The sequence below is a fragment of the Schistocerca nitens genome, chromosome 8, assembly GCF_023898315.1.
Source record: "Schistocerca nitens isolate TAMUIC-IGC-003100 chromosome 8, iqSchNite1.1, whole genome shotgun sequence".
Classification (NCBI taxonomy): domain Eukaryota; kingdom Metazoa; phylum Arthropoda; class Insecta; order Orthoptera; family Acrididae; genus Schistocerca; species Schistocerca nitens.
Genome location: NC_064621.1, coordinates 127,849,280 through 127,871,066, shown reverse-complemented (window position 1 = coordinate 127,871,066; position 21,787 = coordinate 127,849,280). Strand labels below are relative to the sequence as shown.

Below are 21,787 nucleotides of genomic sequence, written 5' to 3'. Positions count from 1 at the left end.
AGTTTCACAATACTTACTCCCCTTGAGACTGATCTGATAATGGCTTATCCATACTTAGCTTCCTTAGGTCCAAGCGTCAAGTTTTGGTCCATCGCCAATGAAGTGGATGGGCAAACGTCTGCTTTGTTTGTGCAATTCGGCGGTCTCAAGCACCGGCGGAGCTTCCTAGTTCCAAGTACATTGTGGAAGCAAGCGACAGGGCATTATAGCACACACAGTGTATGTTAACTTGTAATATAACGTATTATAGCATCATGGTACTGGGTCAAAATGGTAAATAATTGAAGAAATCATATTAACAGAATCTTCCGTCGGTTCTTCGTAGAACAACATTATAATAAATGAAAAGCACCAGTTTGCTTTTGTTCTACAATATTACATTTATTGTTGACCGGTTTTCGGCTTACAAGGCCACTTTCAGACATTTACTGAGTATTACGTTCTGTATGTTTCTACTTCAGTCTAGATGTGTTACTTCTCTTCCATTGTTGTCTGCTAACATTTAACTTCTTTGGTGATAATAGCAAATGCCTGAAGATGGCCTTGTAAGCCGAAAACCGGTTCACAATAAAAGTAATACTGGAAGGAGAAACAGCATTGGTCGTATTTTTTTGTTTTATTATCCACAAAATCGATAATAAAACCAAAAAATACGACCAGTGCTGTTTTTCCTTCCAATTATATCCATTATCTGGTCGTGGTGCACAGAACACTCCATGGAGTCGCCAATCAATAAAAGTAATATTGTAGAACACAAGCAAACTGTTGCTTTTCATTTATTATAATTGAAGAAATATGATAATTTCCTTCAGAGTGACGCTCTAACACTATCAGCTGTTTAAACGATGTCTTTCAACAACTAAAGATCAAGCAAAGACGTAAAAAGGTAACAACAGCAACAGAGTTGAAAAGTAAGTAAATTCTCCTAATGAAGCAATGCTATAACTAGACCCGATGTCCAGTAATACAAGAGTAACGTCGCATAAATCGTTGAGTCTTGTACAATAGGAATCAAGGAAGAGGATGTTGTTTAGTGGCTGGAATCCTCTTTTTGCAACTCAAATGCACACGTGGATTCGAGTACCTATTACTGGACATTAACACATGGTGTGTTCTTTATTTACATGAATAGATAGCTGCTACTTAAATATAATAGAGTCCACGTGTTGTGGCACAAGCTCATCCATATAGTCTTCTTGACGACAATCCAAAGTGGTGATACAGCAAGTGATGGAGGCCCTCCAGTCAGTGGCGGCGATATAAATACTCGCGGTCGGGAGGGCGTTGGTGGCGTGTTGTTTGCGAGAGTGTCGTTGGCCTCTTCCCTGTTAGGTTGGCTTGATACAGCGACTACTATCGATCCTTGCGCTGCATCTTTGCCGACCGGTGTGCTGGCGACAGCTTACGCCAGCACATTCCTCCCCCCTGATATGCCGCATCATTGTTGTGTTTGGATACGAACGACGAGGAAGGGGAGGGGGGGGGGCGGACGAGGGATGAGGCAGGACGCCGGAAATAGAGATGAGCCGGGAACCGTGACTGTGGAAGACGTACAGCACCATCTGGCTTGCGAGGCAACACGAACATCCTCCGGAAAACTGCTGCCTAGGCACACGTCGAGGGCGTGTCCTGGAGCGACGCCAGCGACAGCGACGGCGGTCCAGGTCCAGGTCCATCGGGTCGGCAAACGGGGACGGCGGGGGCGAGTGCGCATCCGCTCCTCCTGCGACGCCCGTGCGGTCCCCTGAGGCCGAGAATCGGGAGGAAGAAAAGCAGCAGAATCACGTGACAATTTGGTTCTGGCGGAGGCGCTGCAAACCATCGGGACCTGCGATTAAGTACATAAAAGTGCCAATGCGTTGCTGGATCTAGTCTCTATCCCAGCGCCTACAGTTGCTGTAAGCCCTCAAAAGAGCAAGATCGCAGGGCCCAAAGCGATAGTTGCGCATCATTTTCGGCGCCGGATCCTGTGGTGGGTGTATCAAGTGTAACAGAGTCCAACGGCGGCGGCCATGCAGAAGTTCCGCCGGTCACGGTCCGTCTAGTGGGTGGGAGCGATCATCATCATCATCACTTATCTGCTGTATTAGCAGGTCCTTTGCCTCTCCGTTTTCTGCGATCCATTGCTTCCTTCTTAAGGCTGCTGTATGTTGTACCGTCCATCATGTCGTCCAGTATCAGGAATCTCTTCCTTCCTCGCTTCCTTTTCCCTTCAACATAGCCTTCTAAAACTGTTTTTATCAGTCCGTCATTCTTTCTTAATATATGCCCAATCCCTTTTTCTTCTCTTTATTACATCTAGTAACTGTCTTTTCTCTCCCACTCTTCTCAGTACCTCTTCATTTTTTACTCTGTCCATCCAACTTATTCTTTCCATCTTCCGCCATGTCCAGATCTCAAAAGCCTCCAGCCTCTCTCTGTCTTTTTTCCTCATAGTCCACGTTTCAGCGCCATATGGAAGAACACTCCATACAAGACATTTTATGAGTCTCTTTCTGAGTTCTCTGTCCAGACGGCTGCAGAAGATTCTCCTTTTCTTATAAAACGCCTCTTTTGCCATTGCTATCCTTGTTTTAATTTCTGTGGTGCACTTCCAGTCGGTGTCTATCCTGCTTAAAATTTTGCACCTGTTCTAGTGTTTCTCCATTCAGCACAATTTTTATTTCCTTATTTCCTCCTATTGCCAATACTTTTGTTTTATTTGTGTTAATTTTCATTCCATATTTTTTTCCGTTAGTTGCAATGGTGTCCACCAAATCCTGTAATTCTTTTTCCCTGTGGCTAGAAGGACCATGTCATCAGCAAATCTCAAGCATCCTACTCTTCTTCCTCCAATTTCTACTCCTTTGTCATCTAATGAGCATTGGTCAATCATATTTTCCAAGTACAGGTTGAAAAGAGTAGGTGATAAACAGCATCCTTGTCTTACTCCTTTCCCTAGTCTGATCCAGTTTGTACTTTTTCCTCTCACTTTAACTGAAACTTTTTGATTAAGGTATAATGAGTTTATAAGTCTTCTGGAGCGATAGGAGGCGAGAAAGAGTTGCAGCAACTGTTCCCGTGTGTGGGTGGTGCGAAGCTTGGCCATCTGTTGTTTGAAAGTGCATATGAAGCGCTCTGCTTCTCCGTTGGGGGTCAAACGGAGCACTTGTTAGATGACGAATGCCATTTCGTTGACAAAACTGTTCAAAACCATGTGAAGTGAAATGTGATACATTGGCCAATAGAAGTACTTCTGAACTTAGTGGCAGATTAAAACTGTGTGCCGGGCCGAGACTCGAACTCGGGACCTTTGCCTTTCGCAGGCAGGTGCTCTACCATCTGAGCTATCCAAGCACGACTCACGCCCCGTCCTCACAGCTTTACTTCTGCCAGTACGGGTCGTGAGTCGTGCTTGGAAAGCTCAGATGTTAGAGCACTTGCCCGCGAAAGGCAAAGGTCCTGAGTTCGATTCTCGGTCCGGCACACAGTTTTAATCTGCCAGGAAGTTTCATATCAGCGCACACACCGCTGCAGAGCGAAAATCTCATTCTGGAGAAGTACTTCTGGCAAACTTCTATGCAAAATATAGAGGACAACGCTTGAATGGTGCTACATGATGTGTTAGAAGCCATAGGCACCGCAAATAGGAATTTGCTAAAAGAATCTGCCACTATGAACCAACGAGTGTTCGAAAATGGATCTCCTAAGTCAGTGTGCACTCGTTGCCGTGGCGATTGAGTCTGAGGCCAAGCTGAGAATATTTGTGGTGGAGCTAATTGGTATCCCGCGCGTTCTCGAAACTGTAACATCATCTGTTCAATGTGGGCGTGCATGCTCTACCAAATACAGTGCGTCGCGTTAACTGTTTAGTGCGAACGATTCCCCAGTGTTCTTGATGGAGAAATCGTAACACATGATTTTGCAACACTTTGGGAATAAGCATACGCGATTTTCCACTGCTATTTTGAACTGGAATCACACCCTGTTGAACTGAAAGGCTTTGCCGGCGTGCAAAATATCGGCGCACAACTGAGTTCTGATTACTGTTCAATGAAGGAAGGCAAGACGTGCGAATGAAATGCAACGAAACCTTGCGATCAGGTCCTGCTTTCTCTAGTGCAAGGGAAAGGATTCCAGCAATTCAGAGTCCAGCGCAACGATTGGCAACAAGATGCGGCGGATGCATCAAAATGTGATTCTGGGTCTGTCGGAAGGCGAGATAGGGCGTCTGCATTGCCATGCTTTTCCGTGGGTCTGTGCACAGTTTCATACTGACACTGCGAAACCAACAAAGCTCATCGTTGCAATTTTTGGGCCGTGCATGTTGGAACCGGTTTTGACGGATGAAGCAAGGACTGCTAAAAAGAACTTGCGACCATACAAATAATGATGGAATTTTGTCACACCACACACAATAGCAAGAGCTTCTTTTTCAATTTGAGAATAATTGCACTGAGTTCGAGTTAACAATCTTGAGACAAAAGAAATAGATCTGCCTTGAGCGCAAATTCCGTAGGAAGAAGCGTCGACTTACGAAACTACTGGCTTGGCAAGGTCAAAATGCACTCAACATCTGTCACTAAGCAAAATCATTTTTGAGTTTCTGAAATGCGTCTTGACAGTCTTTAGTCCACACAAAAGGTACATTTTTGCGACGCAAACGATGCAATGGAGCCGCGATCTGAGCGGCATTCGTTATGAACCGAATGTAATATGTTATCTTGCCTATTACTGACTGCAGTTCAGACACATTGCGAGGAACAGGTAGGTCACGGATTGCAAGCAAATGAGACCGGAGTGGGTGCACACCCTAACTGTGTATCACATGACCTAAGTACTGTAATTCAGTTTGAAAAAAGTCACACTTTCCGAGACGACACTTAAATCCTGATTCTGACAACACTTGAAAAAGAGTACGCAAATTGACAATGTGTTCCTCTGTGGCACGACTGAGACGACAATATCGTCAAGGTAATTTGAAGAAAGTGGGACTTTTGCACTCAGCTGTTCCAAGCAACGTTGAAAAATGGCGGGTGCAGAAGTGTTGCCGGCAAACGTAAATAGTTGAACAGTCCTAAGTGTGTATTTACAAGAAACACTTTCTGTGATTCTTCATTCAATGGAATTTGCAAGTAGGCTTCACGCAAATCTATCTTAGGAAAGTAACGTCCAGCACCAAGCCTGTCCATGAGTTCCTCACAGCGAGGTAATGGGTAAGTGTCCACTACTGTCTGTGGGTTGACTGTAGATTTGTAGTCAAACAAATGCGAATGCGACCAGAAGGCTCAGGTAACATAACGAGAGGACTTGCCCACTGACTAGCTTGAATGGGAGCAGTTACCCCATTATCTTGCAATTCTTTTAATTCGCGGGCTATTTTCTCTCTTAAAGCAATTGGAATGTGCACTGACTTTCAATGTACCATGCGCTACAATGTTATTAGCTTTTCTCATTCCTTCCGAAAATACAGGTCTATTACAAATGATTGAAGCGATTTCATAAATTCACTGTAACTCCATTCATTGACATATGGTCACGACGCACTACAGATACATAGAAAAACTCATAAAGTTTTGTTCGGCTGAAGCCGCACTTCAGGTTTCTGCCGCCAGAGCGCTCGAGAGCGCAGTGAGACAAAATAGCGACAGGAGCCGAGAAAGCGTATGTCGTGCTTGAAATGCACTCACATCAGTCAGTCATAACAGTGCAACGACACTTCAGGACGAAGTTCAACAAAGATCCACCAACTGCTAACTCCATTCGGCGATGGTATGCGCAGTTTAAAGCTTCTGGATGCCTCTGTAAGGGGAAATCAACGGGTCGGCCTGCAGTGAGCGAAGAAACTGTTGAACGCGTGCGGGCAAGTTTAACGCGTAGCCCGCGGAAGTCGACGAATAAAGCAAGCAGGGAGCTAAACGTACCACAGCCGACGGTTTGGAAAATCTTACGGAAAAGGCTAAAGCAGAAGCCTTACCGTTTACAATTGCTACAAGCCCTGACACCCGATGACACAGTCAAAGGCTGTGAATTTTCGGCGCGGTTGCAACAGCTCATGGAAGAGGATGCGTTCAGTGCGAAACTTGTTTTCAGTGATGAAGCAACATTTTTTCTTAATGGTGAAGTGAACAGACAGTATGTGCGAATCTGGGCGGTAGAGAATCCTCACGCATTCGTGCAGGAAATTCGCAATTCACCAAAAGTTAACGTGTTTTGTGCAATCTCACGGTTTAAAGTTTACGGCCCCTTTTTCTTCTGCGAAAAAAGCGTTACAGGACTCCTGTATCTGGACATGGTGGAAAATTGGCTCATGCCACAACTGGAGACCGACAGCGCCGACTTCATCTTTCAACAGGATGGTGCTCCACCGCACTTCCATCATGATGTTCGGCATTTCTTAAACAGGAGATTGGAAAACCGATGGATCGGTCGTGGTGGAGATCGTGATCAGCAATTCATGTCATGGCCTCCACGCTCTCCCGACTTAACCCCATGCAATTTCTTTCTGTCGGGTTATGTGAAAGATTCAGTGTTTAAACCTCCTCTACCAAGAAACGTGCCAGAACTGCGAGCTCGCATCAACGATGCTTTAGAACTCATTGATGGGGACATGCTGCGCCGAGTGTGGGAGGAACTTGATTATCGGCTTGATGTCTGCCGAATCACTAAAGGGGCACATATCGAACATTTGTGAATGCCTAAAAAACTTTTTGAGTTTTTGTATGTGTGTGCAAAGCATTGTGAAAATATCTCAAATAATAAAGTTATTGTAGAGCTGTGAAATCGCTTCAATCATTTGTAATAACCCTGTAGTTCATTAATTTTTTTAAGCAATCTAGCAAAAATGTCTTTCGGTCTTTCGGTGCGAAAGCTGCCACAGAAAGTACATTGTCATGGATGCTAAGTCCAAACAAATCAAAAGCAAGATTTGTAAGTTGTACCCAAACCATATTGTCCAGGCACTGGAATTTCCTGTCCATTGCAAGCAGTGAGGTGCTTGCAAGATTTCGAAAGGCGTGTGAGATTAACTGATCGTACGTGGCACGATTACGTTACTGAGACACCTATGGCTAACTGAAAGTTCACTTGACGGCCAGAAGTTCGAAAAGAGACAAATAGTTTGTTAGAAGGTCGTCGCAAAGCACTAGGGCGAGAAGGAGGCACAACCTCAGTCTTACTCTTGTCAGAAGCTGTCGTAGGTTTTGAAAACACATCGTTCACTTCATGTGCATGGTCCTTTTTATTTGGAGGCGGGCAAAATTGGCGTTTTTTGTTCCGTTGCAAAGAAACTGCTTGGACACGGCCATTTTTCCACATGCATAACACGTTGCGTTACGTGATGAGCAATCCTGGCTTTTATGGCAAGCAAAACATCTAGGGCAAGACTTCACTAAATTATCAGGCCTGTTTACCTACCTACGTGACTGTCCGAGAAGCTGTGTACGAGCTCATTGCTGTGGCTGCCTGGGGCGGTCGCCAACAAGTGGCGACTCGACCCGACAAATCTGAGCCAGGTCAAACTTATCGCCCGCTATGGCTCCCGAATCATATTGCTCTAAGATTTGCAATACTTGGGGAAGTGATTGATCAGGGTACTTTAAGATCCGTTCCCTTATACTACTATCTGGAACATTATTGTATCCCGTATCATGAGATCATTGTAAAAGTTGCCCCAGCTGCACTTAAATTTACGCTTCCTAGCCATGCCCGTTATTTCAAATGGTTCAAATGGCTCTGAGCACTATGGGACTTAACTTCTGAGGTCATCAGTCCCCTAGAACTTAGAACTACTTAAACCTAACTAACCTAAGGACATCACACACATCCATTCCCGAGGCAGAATTCGAACCTGCGACCGTAGCGGTCGCGCGGCTCCAGACAGTAGCGCCTAGAACCGCTTGGCCACTCCGGCCGGCGCCCGTTAATTATGTATACCACTGGCGGTACGTCTCTTCCGGCTTTTTCTCAAGCAAAAGAACTGATATCTAGCTGCGGGTACTTGAATTTCCTCGTCATAATACTGAGTTAACGCAGGTATTATTTGGTCATAGCTGAGTTCCTCGAGAGACGCAGTTGGGAATAGTTCTTGAATCGACCTGAACATTGGGGACCCTGCAATCGAAAGGAAGTATTTTAACTTTACAATACCTTGAACACAATGAACTTGACAATGTGGTTGGAACTGAGTCAGGTATTCGAGCCATTCCTCATCTGTGCCGCTAAATTTCCGGAACGGTGGTATGCTGGTCGGCGGCACTTGTTGGGCAGGTTGGTTGGTCGGTTGTGCGGCCGACGAAGCTTGTGCAGCCAGTAGTTGTACTGTCGTCAGTAGGGTAGCGATTTGTTGGTTCTGAAACTGAAAAGCTTGTGTTAGATCCATCACGTTGGCCGTCTGCGGCTGGCTGGGCAGGGGGGTGGAGTGTGCGCGGCAGTCACTGTTTACACAAACACGTAATAGCAGCCGGCATCTGTGGCCGAGCGGCTCTAGGCGCTTCAGTCTGGAACCGCGCGACCGCTATGGTCGCAGGTTCGAATCCTGCCTCCGGTATGGATGTGTGTGATATCCTAAGGTTAGTTAGGTTTAAGTAGTTCTAAGTTCTAGGGTACTGATGACCTCAGATGCTAAGCCCCGTAGTGCTCGGAGCCATTTGAGCCAATGTAATAGCAAAAAGCAAGCGAAGTCTGTGGAAAGAGAAATGTAATTAGTTCTGCGGCTCCCCTCCTGCAATACATGCAAGGACACAACAGACACATTTGAATACGATCACCCTTGCAAGCTAAAACACAAGATAAGCAAGCAAAATTGTCAGCCAAGTTGATTAACTTCGAACGCCACTGAATTATCGTCGTCGCCACTGTGGTGTCCTCGTCGCCGCTGTTGAGTCTTGTACCGTAGGACCAAGGAAGAGGATGTTGTTTGGTGACCGATATCCTCTTTCTACAAGTCAAATGCACACGTGGGTTAACACGGTTGTTTATTTATATGAATAGATAGATACTACTTTAATAAAGTCATGTGTTGTGGTACAAGCTCATCCGTAACATTCCTCTTGCAGAGAATGTGGGTAATCTTGCTATTACACAATTGTGGATGTTATGTTCTGTTGTAGCCTGTGATAACTATAATGCTCCGTGCGTATACTGACAGACGCCAAACTAAAGTGAATCGATGACTGAGCTAGTGAGTGAGGCACTCCGGTCAGCGGCGGAGATTGACACTACTGGCCATTAAAATTGCTACATCGAGAAGAAATGCAGATGATGAACGGGTATTCATTGGACAAATATACTAGAACTGACATGTGATTACATTTTCGCGCAGTTTGGGTGCATAGATCCTGAGAAATCAGTACCCAGAACAACCACCTCTGGCCTTTTTAACGGCCTTGATACGCCTGGGCAATGAGTCAAACAGAGTTTGAATGAAGTGTACAGGTACAGCTCCCCTTGCAGCTTCAACACGATACCGCAGTTCATCAAGAGTAGTGACTGGCGTATTGTGACGAACCAGTTGCTCGGCCACCATTCACCAGACGTTTTCAATTGCTGAGAGATCTGGAGAATGTGCTGGCCAGGGCAGCAATCGAACATTTTCTGTCTCCAGAAAGGCCCGTACAGGACCTGCAACATGCGGTAGTGCATTATGCTGCTGAAATATAGGGTTTCGCAGGAATCGAATGAAGGGTAGAGCCACGGGTGGTAACACGTCTGAAATGTAACGTCCACTGTCCAAAATGCCGTCAATGTGAACCAGAGGGGACCGAGACATGTAACTAATGGCACCCCATACCATCACGCCGGGTGATACGCCAGTATGGCGATGACGAATACACGCTTCCAATGTGCGCTCACTGCGATGTCGCTGGCGCAGGCGCTCCTGTCTGTGATGCAGCGTCAAGGGTAGCCGAAGCCATGGTCCCCGAGCTTATAGTCGATGCTGCTGCAAACATCGTCGAACTGTTCGTGCAGATGATTATCGTCTTGCAGACGACCCACTTGTTGACTCAGGGATCGAGACGTGGCTGCACGATCCGTTACAGCCATGCGGATAAGACGCCTGTCATCTCGACTGCTAGTGATACGAGACCGTTGGGATCCAGCACGGCGTTCCGTTTTACCCTCCTGAACCCACCGATTCCATATTCTGCAAACAGTCATTGGATCTCGACCAACGCGAGCAGCAATGTCGTGATTGAAAATGCGCAATCGCGATAGGCTACAATCCGACCTTTATCAAAGTCGGAAACGTCATGGAACGCATTTCTCCTCCTTACACGAGGCATCACAACAACGTTTCACCAGGCAACGCCGGTCAACTGCTGTTTGTGTATGAGAAATCGGTTGGAAAGTTTCCTCATGTCAGCACGTTGTAGGTTTCGCCACCGGCGCCAACGTTGTGTGAATGCTATGAAAAGCTAATCATTTGCATATCACAGTATCTTCTTTCTGGCGATTAAATTTCGCGTCTGTAGCACGTCTTCTCCGTGGTGTAGCAATTTTAATGGCCAGTAGTGTAAATACTTGCGGTCGAGAGGGCGTTGGCGATGTGCTGCTGCCGGCCTCGGTGGCCGTGTTGTTCCAGGCGCTGCAGTCCGGAACTGCGGGACTGCTACGGTCGCAGGTCCGAATCCTGCCTCGGGCCTGGATATGTGTGATGTCCTTAGGTTAGTTAGGTTTAAGTAGTTCTAGGGGACTGATGACCTAAGATGTTAAGTCCCATAGTGCTCAGAGCCATTTGAACCATTTTATGTGCTGCTTGCGAGAGTATCTTTGGCCCCTTTCCTGGCTGGCGCGCTTGATCCAGCAGCTACCATCAATCTTCGCGCTGCATCTTTGCCGACCGGTGTGCTGGCGACAACTTACGCAGCACATAAATTATGTTGAAGGAACTGTTGCCCTAGACGCAGGAGTTAGTCGTAAGTAGTGGGATAACCGAGGCGGTCCAAACAACTGAAAAAAATTTGCATGCAATTTTTAATTTGATTGTTGTCAGTATTTCTCACTCATCTGTTGCAGCAGCCTAGAACAAGTTTCACTACTTAGATGTTGAGGAGATATGCCATAGCCACAGTGGTTCCCAACCTGGGGTAATTACCGCTGACAGGTAAAATGAAGTTTCCTGATGGGTAAAATTTAAACTATTCGACTCTGTTTCAGTCACGAAACTAAATTGTTTTCGGAAGATCATTACTATTATCATAACTTTTAAGACTCTAATAGTAATTATATAAGTCATCAATAATTACTTTTTCTCAATTTGTAGCACTAACGCTGTAGAGGTTACAGGTTCTTCACATAGTCGACCCACTACTACACTCATATGTTGTGCTTTGTACCGCATTTTGCTGATGATAAAATCAAACACATACCTAACAAACGCTAAATATCTAGGCTGTAGATAGTAACTGGAATAGCCTAGAAATTGCTTTATTACTCGCTCCGAAACAGATAAATGAATTAATTGACAGCACGACGCAGCAGCAACTTCGTAAGGGCTACTACAGTGCTGCATACAGATTTGTTATTTAATCCTATGTTGAAACTAGTATTGGTTGCCGAATAACATCCATATTCAAAACTGTATTATTATTATTATTATTATTACCATTAGTGGCTGTTGTCGGACACAAAGCAATAATAGCCCACAATCTTCCAATTTCTGACAGTTCAGGAGCATGGAGTGAAGCAATCAAACGATGTACGAACTGTAAGTACAGTACACATATTTCAACTGGGTTGACTTTAAATGCAATATTCAGGCAGGTCAAGCAAGTGCTGCAATGAAGAGGAGTAAAGCAGAGGAAGTTTTTGTAACAAGTATCTACCCTCAGTGTTAGCTTTCTTATCTCAGGAGGAGTTGTTGGTAGCACTTGTGCCGCCCCACGAATTCCTTCGTCGTTCATTCTAACACAAACACACACATATACATAAAAACTAAATATCATTCATCTTCCATAATTTAAAAAATAAAATTGTTCCAAGAAATGTGTCTCATTCTACAGTTCATTTAGGTGCTGAATTTGGTGATAATATGACGGGGTGGGCAACAGACGGCAGAAGGGGTGGGGGGGGTGGGGATGGTGGGGGTATTAGCTAATGTTATAACGCACTCAGGCGTAATAGTCTAAGAAAGAGTGGGAACTGCTCTACAGGAATGTTTACATAACAAATCTTTGCAGCTGAATGCGCTCTGTCATTCCGCAATGTTATTTCTTCCAGATTTATCACTCCAGTGACGTATGCAGCAGAACTTCTGTCATGTTTGGGACGTAAGGGAGGGATGCTGAGAATTTAATGCTGTGAAAACAGGTGGTGAATCGGATCTGGATAGCTCAGCCGGTAAAGCATTCACCCGCAGTATTCAATGTTCTGGGTTCCCCAGCAAACAGTTCTAATCCACCAGGAAGTTTCAAAACAGTGCACAGTCAAAAATTTATGCTTTAAACAGTCTACTCTTCATTTTTCTCGTTCATTTCTAAGTATACATCACACGAAATTTGTTTTAACTACCTAGTTTCTACAGCAGCACAAGACGGCATTAGAATTCAGATACATTTATCAGCACAAACGTTATTGACGCGACGAAAAAGTAATGATGTAAAACGAATATTTTGCGATAGTCATACAGACAGTATGCTGAGACGTTCTTGTGTGTATCTGAGATCTTCAGGCGTTTCTGTGTCGATTGCGGTGACGTGTTCATACCGTGAATCCTTCTTCTCTTTATCGAATGGTCTCGACAAAGGCGGGTATTCAGAGAAGGGGTCAAACTACAGTTTTAGATTATCATCTATCACAGTGTTATTGTCATGTGGTCTTGGAAAGGTGTATTTGACTCCACCGTGTTTAGGCCCTCACGGATGACAATAGTCAGCCATTCTAAATGAGACGCATTACTGCACAGACAGTGATTCCCTGTAGTGAGACCCTGTAGCTCGCTTTACAGGTTTCTTATTCTCATCGGAACGGGAGATGTGACACCAAATATTCAGTGAAGGACGACGCTATTTTTCACGAATTTACAGAGTTTCAGAGATCCTCAAACTTCAACGGAGACAACGCTATAGACAGTGCACGCCGAAGAGTTAAAGGAACTGGTACACCTGCCTAATATTGTGTAGGACCCCCGGGAGCACGCACAAGTGCCGCAACACTACGTGGCATGGAATCAACTAATGTCTGAAGTAGGGCTGGAGAGCTGACACCATGAATCCTTAACAGTCCGAGGGGACGGAGATCTCTTCTGAACAGCATGTTGCAAAGCATCGCAGGTATGTTCAATAATGTTCATGTCTGGCAAGTCTGCTGGCCAGAGGAAGCATTTAAACTAAGAAGAGTGTTCCTGGCGCCACTCTGTAGCATTTCTCGACTTGTGGAAAGTCGGATTGTCCTGCTGGAAAGACTTCTAGTCTGTCGGAATGCACAATGGACACGAAAGGATATAGGTAATCAGACAGGATGCTTACGTACGTCTGACCTGTCAGAGTCGTGTCTAGACGTATCAGTGGTCCCATATCACTCCACCTTCACATGCCCCACACTAATATAGAGCCTCCATCAGTTTCAATATTCCCCTGCTGACATACAGGGTCCATTGCACTTTGGGAATTTGTGGTAAGGTCTTATGGGACCAAACTGCTGAGGTGATTGGTCCCTGAGCTCACACACTATTTAACCTAACTTATACTAACTTACGCTAGGGACGACACACACATCCATGCCCGAGGGAGGATTCGAAGCTCCGACGGAATGAGACGCACGGACAGTGACAAGACGCCACAGACCGCGCGGCCACCCCGCGTGGCAGGGTCCATGGATTTATGAGGTTGTCTCCATGCCCATACACGTCCTTGCACTCGATACAATTTGAAACGAGACTAGGTCGGATAAGCAACATGTTTCCAGTCGTCAACCGTCCAATGTCGGTGTTGACGGGCCCAGGGGAAGCGCAAAGCTTTGTGTCGTGCACTCATCAAGGGTAGACGACTGGGCCTTCGGCTCCGAAAGCCCATATCGATGATGTTTCGTTGAATGGTTCGCACGCTGATACTTGTCCATGGCCCAACACTGAAGTCTGCAGCAATTGCGGAATGGTTGCACTTCATTCACGTTGAACGATTCTCTTGTTGGTCCCGTTCTTGCAGGATCTTTTTCCGGCTGCGGCGAAATCGGAGATTCGATGTTTCACCGGATTCCTGATGTTCACTGTACACTCGTGAAATGGTCGTACGGGAAAATCCCACTTCATCGCTACCTCGTAGATGCTGTATACAATCGCTCGTGCGCCGACTACAACACCACATACAGACTCACTTAAACCTTGACAACCTGCCATTACAGCAGCAGTAACCGATGTATTAACTGCGCCAGACACGTTTTGTTGATTATAGCCATTGCTGACCACAGCGCAATATTCCACATGTTTACGTATCTCTGTATTTAAGTACGCATGTCTATAACAGTCTTCGTCGCTTCAGTGTACTGCGATGACAGCCTATTACTGAAATATTGATATCCTGTGTTCACACATGTTAAGACTGTATGGAATATTAAAAAATCGCATTTACGTAATTGAGACCTTGGAAAATGTGCTTTTACATGATGCGCACAGTACACTTTCCCATGAATGATCATCTCTATAGTTTGCATTAAGAAACGAATTGGAGGAACAGATGCTAAAAGAAAATAGTACAAAAGTATTGTATGGTACATCATACGCTGAGTTGTTCATTATGAACAAAGAAGAAAATATTAATTTCTTCCGTTCAGCTGACACCAAGCATCACCTATCAGCTGCTTACCTACTTTGTAATAAACACATTTTTTTTCTATTTTTCAGGGATCGTATTTTCAAGCTGAGCCTGAGGAACATCAGCCAGTCGCACTGTGAGGTAAGTATTGTATTGTTTTGCATTTACTATGAGTGTATGCTATTAGCTTTTTGTGTATTCCTATTAGTCCTGTCAATTTTTGTGTATTCCTATTAGTCCTGTCAATTTTTGTGTATTCCTATTAGTCCTGTCAACAGAGAGAAGGCAAAACATATTTCTCTTGTTTAAATGCGGATTGTTTTAGATACACGTAAATTTTAGAAAGAAACTGAAAATTAAGGTCGCTAGATCTTTAGGAAAAGAAACTGCTGCTAGAGAATGCCAACTGTAGATTTTTCCCAGTACGGTGACTCCATGGAGATGCTGTGGTTTAGCGGATATTGAGTGTGGTTGAGAAAAATCGCTGCCTAACATTTGGAATGTTACCTTCTTATGACATTGTCGTAAACTCCGACTGCCTTGGCCATCGGTATAGTGTGACTTGAAGCAGATTTTTCTGAAAACTTTCAAGTCTGCTTTATTGCGTGGTGAAACATGTGACCCACTTAAATACAGTTCTACAATTTGGAAGGCACAGATTCAAGCTGAGGTGGCAAAAGTCATGAGGTACCTCCTGATATTGTGTCACATTTCCTGCTACCCGGCTTAGTGCTACAGCCCGACGTGCCGTGGACTCCACAAGTCGTTGGAAACCCCTGCAGAAACACTGAGCCATGCTGCCGCTATAGCTGTCCCACATTGAAAAAGTGTTGCCGGTACAGGATTTTGTGCACGAACAGATCTGTTGAGTACATCCCATAAATATTCGATGACATTAATGTTGGACGAACTGGATGGTCAAGCCATTCGCTCCAACTACACTACTGGCCATTAAAATTGCTACACCAAGAACAAATGCAGACGGTAAACGGGTATTCATTGGACAAATATATTATACTAGAACAGACATGTGATTACATTTTCACACAATTTGGGTGCATACATCCTGAGAAATCAGTACCCAGAACAACCACCTCTAGCCGTAATAACGGCCTTGATACGCCTGGGCATTGAGATAAACAGAGCTTGAATGGTGTGTACAGGTAAAGCTGCACATGTAGCTTCAACATGATACCACAGTTCATCAAGAATAGTGACTGGCGTATTGTGACGAGCCAGTTGCTCGGCCACTATTCACCAGACGTTTTCCATTGGTCAGAGATCTGGAGAACGTACTGGCCAAGGCAGCAGTCAAACATTTTCTGTATCCAGAAAGGCCCGTACAGGACCTGCAACATGCAGTCGCGCATTATACTGCTGAAATGTAGGGTTTCACAGAGATCGAATGAAGGGTAGAGCCACGGGTTTTAACACATCTGAAATGTAACGTCCACTGTTCGAAGTACCGTCTATGCTAACAAGAGGTGATCGAGACGTGTAACCAATGGCACCCCATACCATCGCGCCAGGTGATACTCCAGTATGGCGATGACGAATACACGCTTCCAACGTGCGTACACCGCGATGTCGCCAAACACGGATGCGACCATCATGATGCTGTAAACGGAACCTCGATTCATCCGAAAAAATGACGTTTTCCATTCGTGCACCCAGGTTCGTCGTTGAGTACAAAATGGCTCTGAGCACTATGGGACAACATCTGTGGTCATTAGTCCCCTAGAACTTAGAACTACTTAAACCGAACTAACCTAAGGACATCACACACATCCATGCCCGAGGCAGGATTCGAACCTGCGACCGTAGCGGTCGCGCGGATCCGGACTGAGCGCCTAGAACCGCTAGACCACCGCGGCAGGCGCTCCTCCCTATGATGCAGCATCAATGGTAACCGCAGCCATGGTCTCCGAGCTGATAGTCCATCCTCCTGCAAACTTCGTCGAACTGTTAGTGCAGATGGTTGTTGTCTTGCAAACGTCCCCATCTGTTGACTCAGGGATCGAGACGTGGCTGCACGATCCGTTACAGCCATGCTGATAAGATGCCTTTCATCTCGGCTGCTAGTGATACGAGGCCAGCACGGCGTTCCGTATTACCCTCCTGAACCCACCGATTCCATATTCTGCTAACAATCATTGGATCTCGACCAATGCGAGCAACAATGTCGCGATACGATAAACCGCGATCGCGATAGGCTACAATCCGACCCTTACCAAAGTCGGAAACGTGATGGTACGCATTTCTCCTTCTTACACGAGGCATCAGAACAACGTTTCACCAGGCAACGCCGGTCAACTGCTGTTTGTGTATGAGAAATCGGGTGGAAACTTTCCTCATGTCAGCACGTTGTAGGTGTCGCCACCGGCGCGAACCTTGTGTGAATGCTCTGAAGAGCTAATCATTTGCATATCACAGCATCTTATTCCTGTCGGTTAAATTTCGCGTCTGTAGCACGTCTTCTTCGTGGTGTAGCAATTTTAATGGCCAGTAGTGTATTTGCCTTATTTAAAGCTGGATTATTCTAGATACACGTAAGTTTTAGAAAGAATCAGAAATTTCAGGTCGCTAGATCTACTGTAAAGAAACTGGTGCTAGAGAACGCCAACTGTATCTTTTACCCAGTACGTTTATTGCATGGAGATGCTGTCGATTAGCGGATATTGAGTGTGGTTGTGAAGCTCCGATTGCCTTGGCCATCGGTATAGTGTGAATTCAAACAGATTTTTCTGAAAAGTTTCAAGTCTGCTTTACTGCATGGTGAACCAGGTGGCCCACTTAAATACAGTTCTACAAATCGGAGTGCACAGATATAAGCTGAGGTGACAAAATCCATGAGGTGCCTCCTGGTATTGTGTCAGATTTCCTGCTACCCGGCGTAGCGCATCAGCTCGACCGGCGGTGGACCCCACAAGTTGTTGGAAATCCCCTGCAGAAATACTGAGCCATGCAGCCGCTATAGCTGTCCCTCATTGCAAAATTGTTGCCGGTACAGGAGTTTGTGCACGAACAGATCTGTTGATTACATGCCATAAATAGTCGACGAAATTCATGCCGTCGAACTGGGTGGTCAAGCCATTCGCTCCAACTAGTCAGAATGTCTTTCAAATCACTCGCTAACCATTGTGTCCTGGAGACGTGGAGCATTGTCATCCATAAATATTTGCATTGGTGCTTGAGAACATGAAGTCCATGAATAGCTGCAAATGTTGTCCAAGTCCATGATCTGTTCAGCTGGACCAGAGGATGAAGTCCATATCACGTAAACACAGCCACCACCATTACGGAGCCGCCGCCAGCTTTCAGAGTGCCTTGTTGACAACTTGGTTCCATAGCTTCGTGCGGCCCGCTCCGCACTTGATCCCTACCATCAGCCCTTTCCAACTGAAATCGGAGCTCATCTCACCACGTCAAGGTTTTCCAGTGGTTTAGGGTCCAACCAATACTGACACGAGCCCAGGAGAGGCGCTGCAGGAGATGGCGTGCTGTTAGCAAAGGCACTCACGTCGGTCGTCGCCTGCCATAGCCCATTAACGGCAAATTTCGCCCCACTATCATAGTGGAGACGTTCTTCGTATGGTCCACTTTGATTTCTGCTCTTATTTCGCACAGTGTTGATTTCTTTTAGTACTGACTTCTCTGCGCAAAGGCCGCTGCTTTTGGTCGTTAAGTGAAGGCCGTCGGCCGCTGCGTTGTCCGTGGTGAGAGGTAATACCTGAAATTTGGTACTCTTGGCACACTCGTGGTATTGTGGATCTCAGAACACAGAATTATCTAACGATTGGCTAAGATGGAATGTCACATGCTTCTACCACAAACTACCAATCCACGTTCAAAGTCTGTTAATTCTAGTCGTGCGTCCACAATCACGTGGAAAATTGTTTCATATGAATCATCTGAGTACAATTGACAGCTCCGGCAATGCACTGCCATTTTATACCCACAATGCATGTTTCAGTATCACACAATGCTATGCGTACATTCTCAGAAATTTCTTCCTGAAATTAACTGAAACTAATACTACACAACTTACTGTTTGTCTAATTTTGTAAACCTTATTGCGCTGATCTGGAAACAGTAATTTACAGTCTCTCCTCTGCCTTTAATAATCAGTAATTTGAGCATGAGGATAACTATCTGCAAAACACGCTACCAGCAGCTTACCCTTCAACGATCAAGATTATGTGAGGTTAGCTGTCGTGTGTTAAGTTCACGTGCATTTGTGGATACAACTTCGGAAGTATACAGAAATAAGTAAATGAGCATTGCTGCCTGAGGATATCAAAGAACTGAACTTGTAATATCATATGTGGAATGGAAGATGTGCTCTGTTTTACGTAGTACCTGTGTAAAACATCACTTTGCTGGAATTTGACCTGAAAAAATCGCTCTTCTGTGTACTAATCTGGAAGCAAATGCCTATTAAATATGTGACACGGAGTTCAGTGGGTTCATAAAAATTTAAGGTATTGAACACGTGACTGTGCAATGTCTGTTCGGAAGTATCATGCTCAGCAAGCTTTCAATCATCAAGCGAAAGCACAAAAGTTGTGGGTTGACAAAATCAAAAACCTGTTTCTACCGAAATTTGTGTTATAGCTCAGAACACACGAAGTTAAATATTTTCTGTTACATTCGAATTAAAACTCCATGCCTCTTTTAGACACTGTCGCTAGCAGTCACATAGACAAAAGTATGAAACAGAAAAACCGTACTGATGCGTTAAACAATTTGGAAATGTGGTGTCACCGCCAGACACCACACTTGCTAGGTGGTAGCCTTTAAATCGGCCGCGGTCCATTAGTATACGCCGGACCCGCGTGTCGCCACTGTCAGTGATAACAGACCGAGCGCCACCACACGGCAGGTCTAGAGAGACGTACTAGCACTCGCCCCAGTTGTACAGCCGACGTTCATAGCAATGGTTCACTGACAAATACGCTCTCATTTGCCGAGACGATAGTTAGCATAGCCTTCAGCTACATTTGCTACGACCTAGCAAGGGGCCGTATTCAATTGATATTGGGATTCTATTAATGTATCATCAAGAGCGATGTTCTACAAATGTGGATTAAAGTTAAGTATTCCAGAAGCTACGTACTTTTCTTTATAGCATTCATTACGTATCCTGTTTCAGACCTCACGCCAGCCTGCGTGAGTTTAAGCGCGTGCCTTTCGGCTTCCTCTCATTGTGTCTAGGCTGTCTTGTCTAGACACAACAGGAAAAGGCATCGTCTCTACATTACGTGCATTTAGAAAGGTGAAGACTGTTGTAACTGCTTCTGAACGCCTGCATAATAATTGTGAAGTGAAATATTTACGTAGACAAGGTTTCGCTAACCATGAATTTCTCCTCCACGTAACAACTCGCGAAATGGATAATGTGCGTTAAGTACGTCGCGCAAATGTTAGCGATCGCAGCAAATGCAAAATGTGTGATACCCTACTTGTTACCTTATACCATATGTACGGACATAGAAGACAGCATCCCTTAAATAAGTCTCTGCAGTATGATCGCCAACGCCACATTGTAACATACTTGGTTGGCAAGAAGCAAGGGTGTCATGTACACATAGCATTAACTCTGGCTGCCAAAGAGATCCATTCCACCCGTGTGTTAAGGTACAGAACCCGCTGAGGCAAAGATAATAAAAATTGCAGGCACTTCTCATTATCCACTCAGCTTCCACAGTGATCTCTCAGTATCTGAGGCTTCTCAAGCCGCTCATATATCCTACCTAGCCTGGTAAAAACGCTAAACGCAAACAGCAAAAGTTACATTGATGGCAGACCACGTCCTCTGGCTGCTTCCTCTCGTTTTCAAGCAGTGTACTTTACAGCCACGAAAGACAAAAATAGTACCATGACTGTTTTCAACTCCTAAAGAAGCCATCATCTGGTGATCTGCTTATAAAGAAAGGTAGTTAAATAATAGGAAATTAAAAAACAAACTAAGCAAACTTCTACACACAACACTACATATAAAAAAGGTAGCTAACTGAAAAATAGTAACTGAAAAATGCGGAATGAGGCGAACAGAAATGATACTTTTATGCAAAGACAATAATTTCACTGAAATCAGCGTGATTAATGGTGGTTCCTTGGGCATTAGAAATAGTGGGATATGCTTCTTGGTGTTTTATCACCATGGAGGGTAATGCATGCTCTGAAACGTACTTTCATAGTGGCCACAAAGTTGGTGAGGTGTTGTTGTGGGAAGGCGTTCCATTGTTCCACCAGCGCGACTGATGGTCGTGGGTGTACGTGGACGTGCTGCAGTTTGTCTACCCACTGCATCCCGTGCCTGTGTTCGAGGCATTTAAGTCAGGATAACGGGAAGGACAGTCCTTTCACCGAATATCCCATCGTTTCAAGAAATCCTCTACCTACGCTGTTCGGTACTGAGGCAGTAAATGATAAAAATTAAGTTTGGGCCAAATAAAACCTTGAAAGGACCCACATGGGGAAGGAGTACAGGTCACAGTTATGTTGACCACTGGGTGTATCGTGTTTGTAGATCAGTACGATCGTGCAACGTTATGTCTCCCCACGCCATAACACCTGGACCACCCAAAGGATAAAGTGTGACAGTGTTGTTGGGCGCATTACGTACCCTCATATGGCAATAGATGGGAACGAATAATCCACACAGGAACACTGTCGATCGTGATCGTTTTGGTGGCCCAGGTGCTGTGGTATCGGGAGACTTAATGTCGCATGGGCGTACTGACCTCCAAAATCTTTGAAAACAATACACGTACCGGGTGTCAAGGTTTTTGTGACCCTGCGCTCTTGTGGCGTCTTTTGAGGCGTGCTTTCGGCCTTGGCTTTATTTTTATGGATGATATTGCGCGACCACATTCAATTGCGTAGGTGATAGAGCTCCAAAAAAGAGAGGCTATTCCGGGATGTGACCGATGACCATCTACGAGTTGTCAATCGCGCTGTTGGAGGAATTGAATGTCCTACCATAAAATCTCCTTACCATACTTCTAGCCCGCATGGGAGCACGTTTCTGAGTATGCACTGCCGTCCTTGATGAC

The 21,787-nt window shown here is 45.1% G+C and overlaps 1 protein-coding gene across 1 annotated transcript in view; it reads left to right on the top strand.

Moving 5' to 3' along the window:
* The window catches only part of LOC126199444 (semaphorin-2A-like), a 468,120-nt gene that overhangs the window by 264,520 nt on the left and 181,813 nt on the right, over positions 1-21,787 (top strand). The window contains exon 3 of the mRNA XM_049936362.1: positions 14,819-14,870. Coding sequence (XP_049792319.1) covers positions 14,819-14,870 — 52 coding nt within the window. The remainder of the gene's footprint in view (positions 1-14,818; positions 14,871-21,787) is intronic.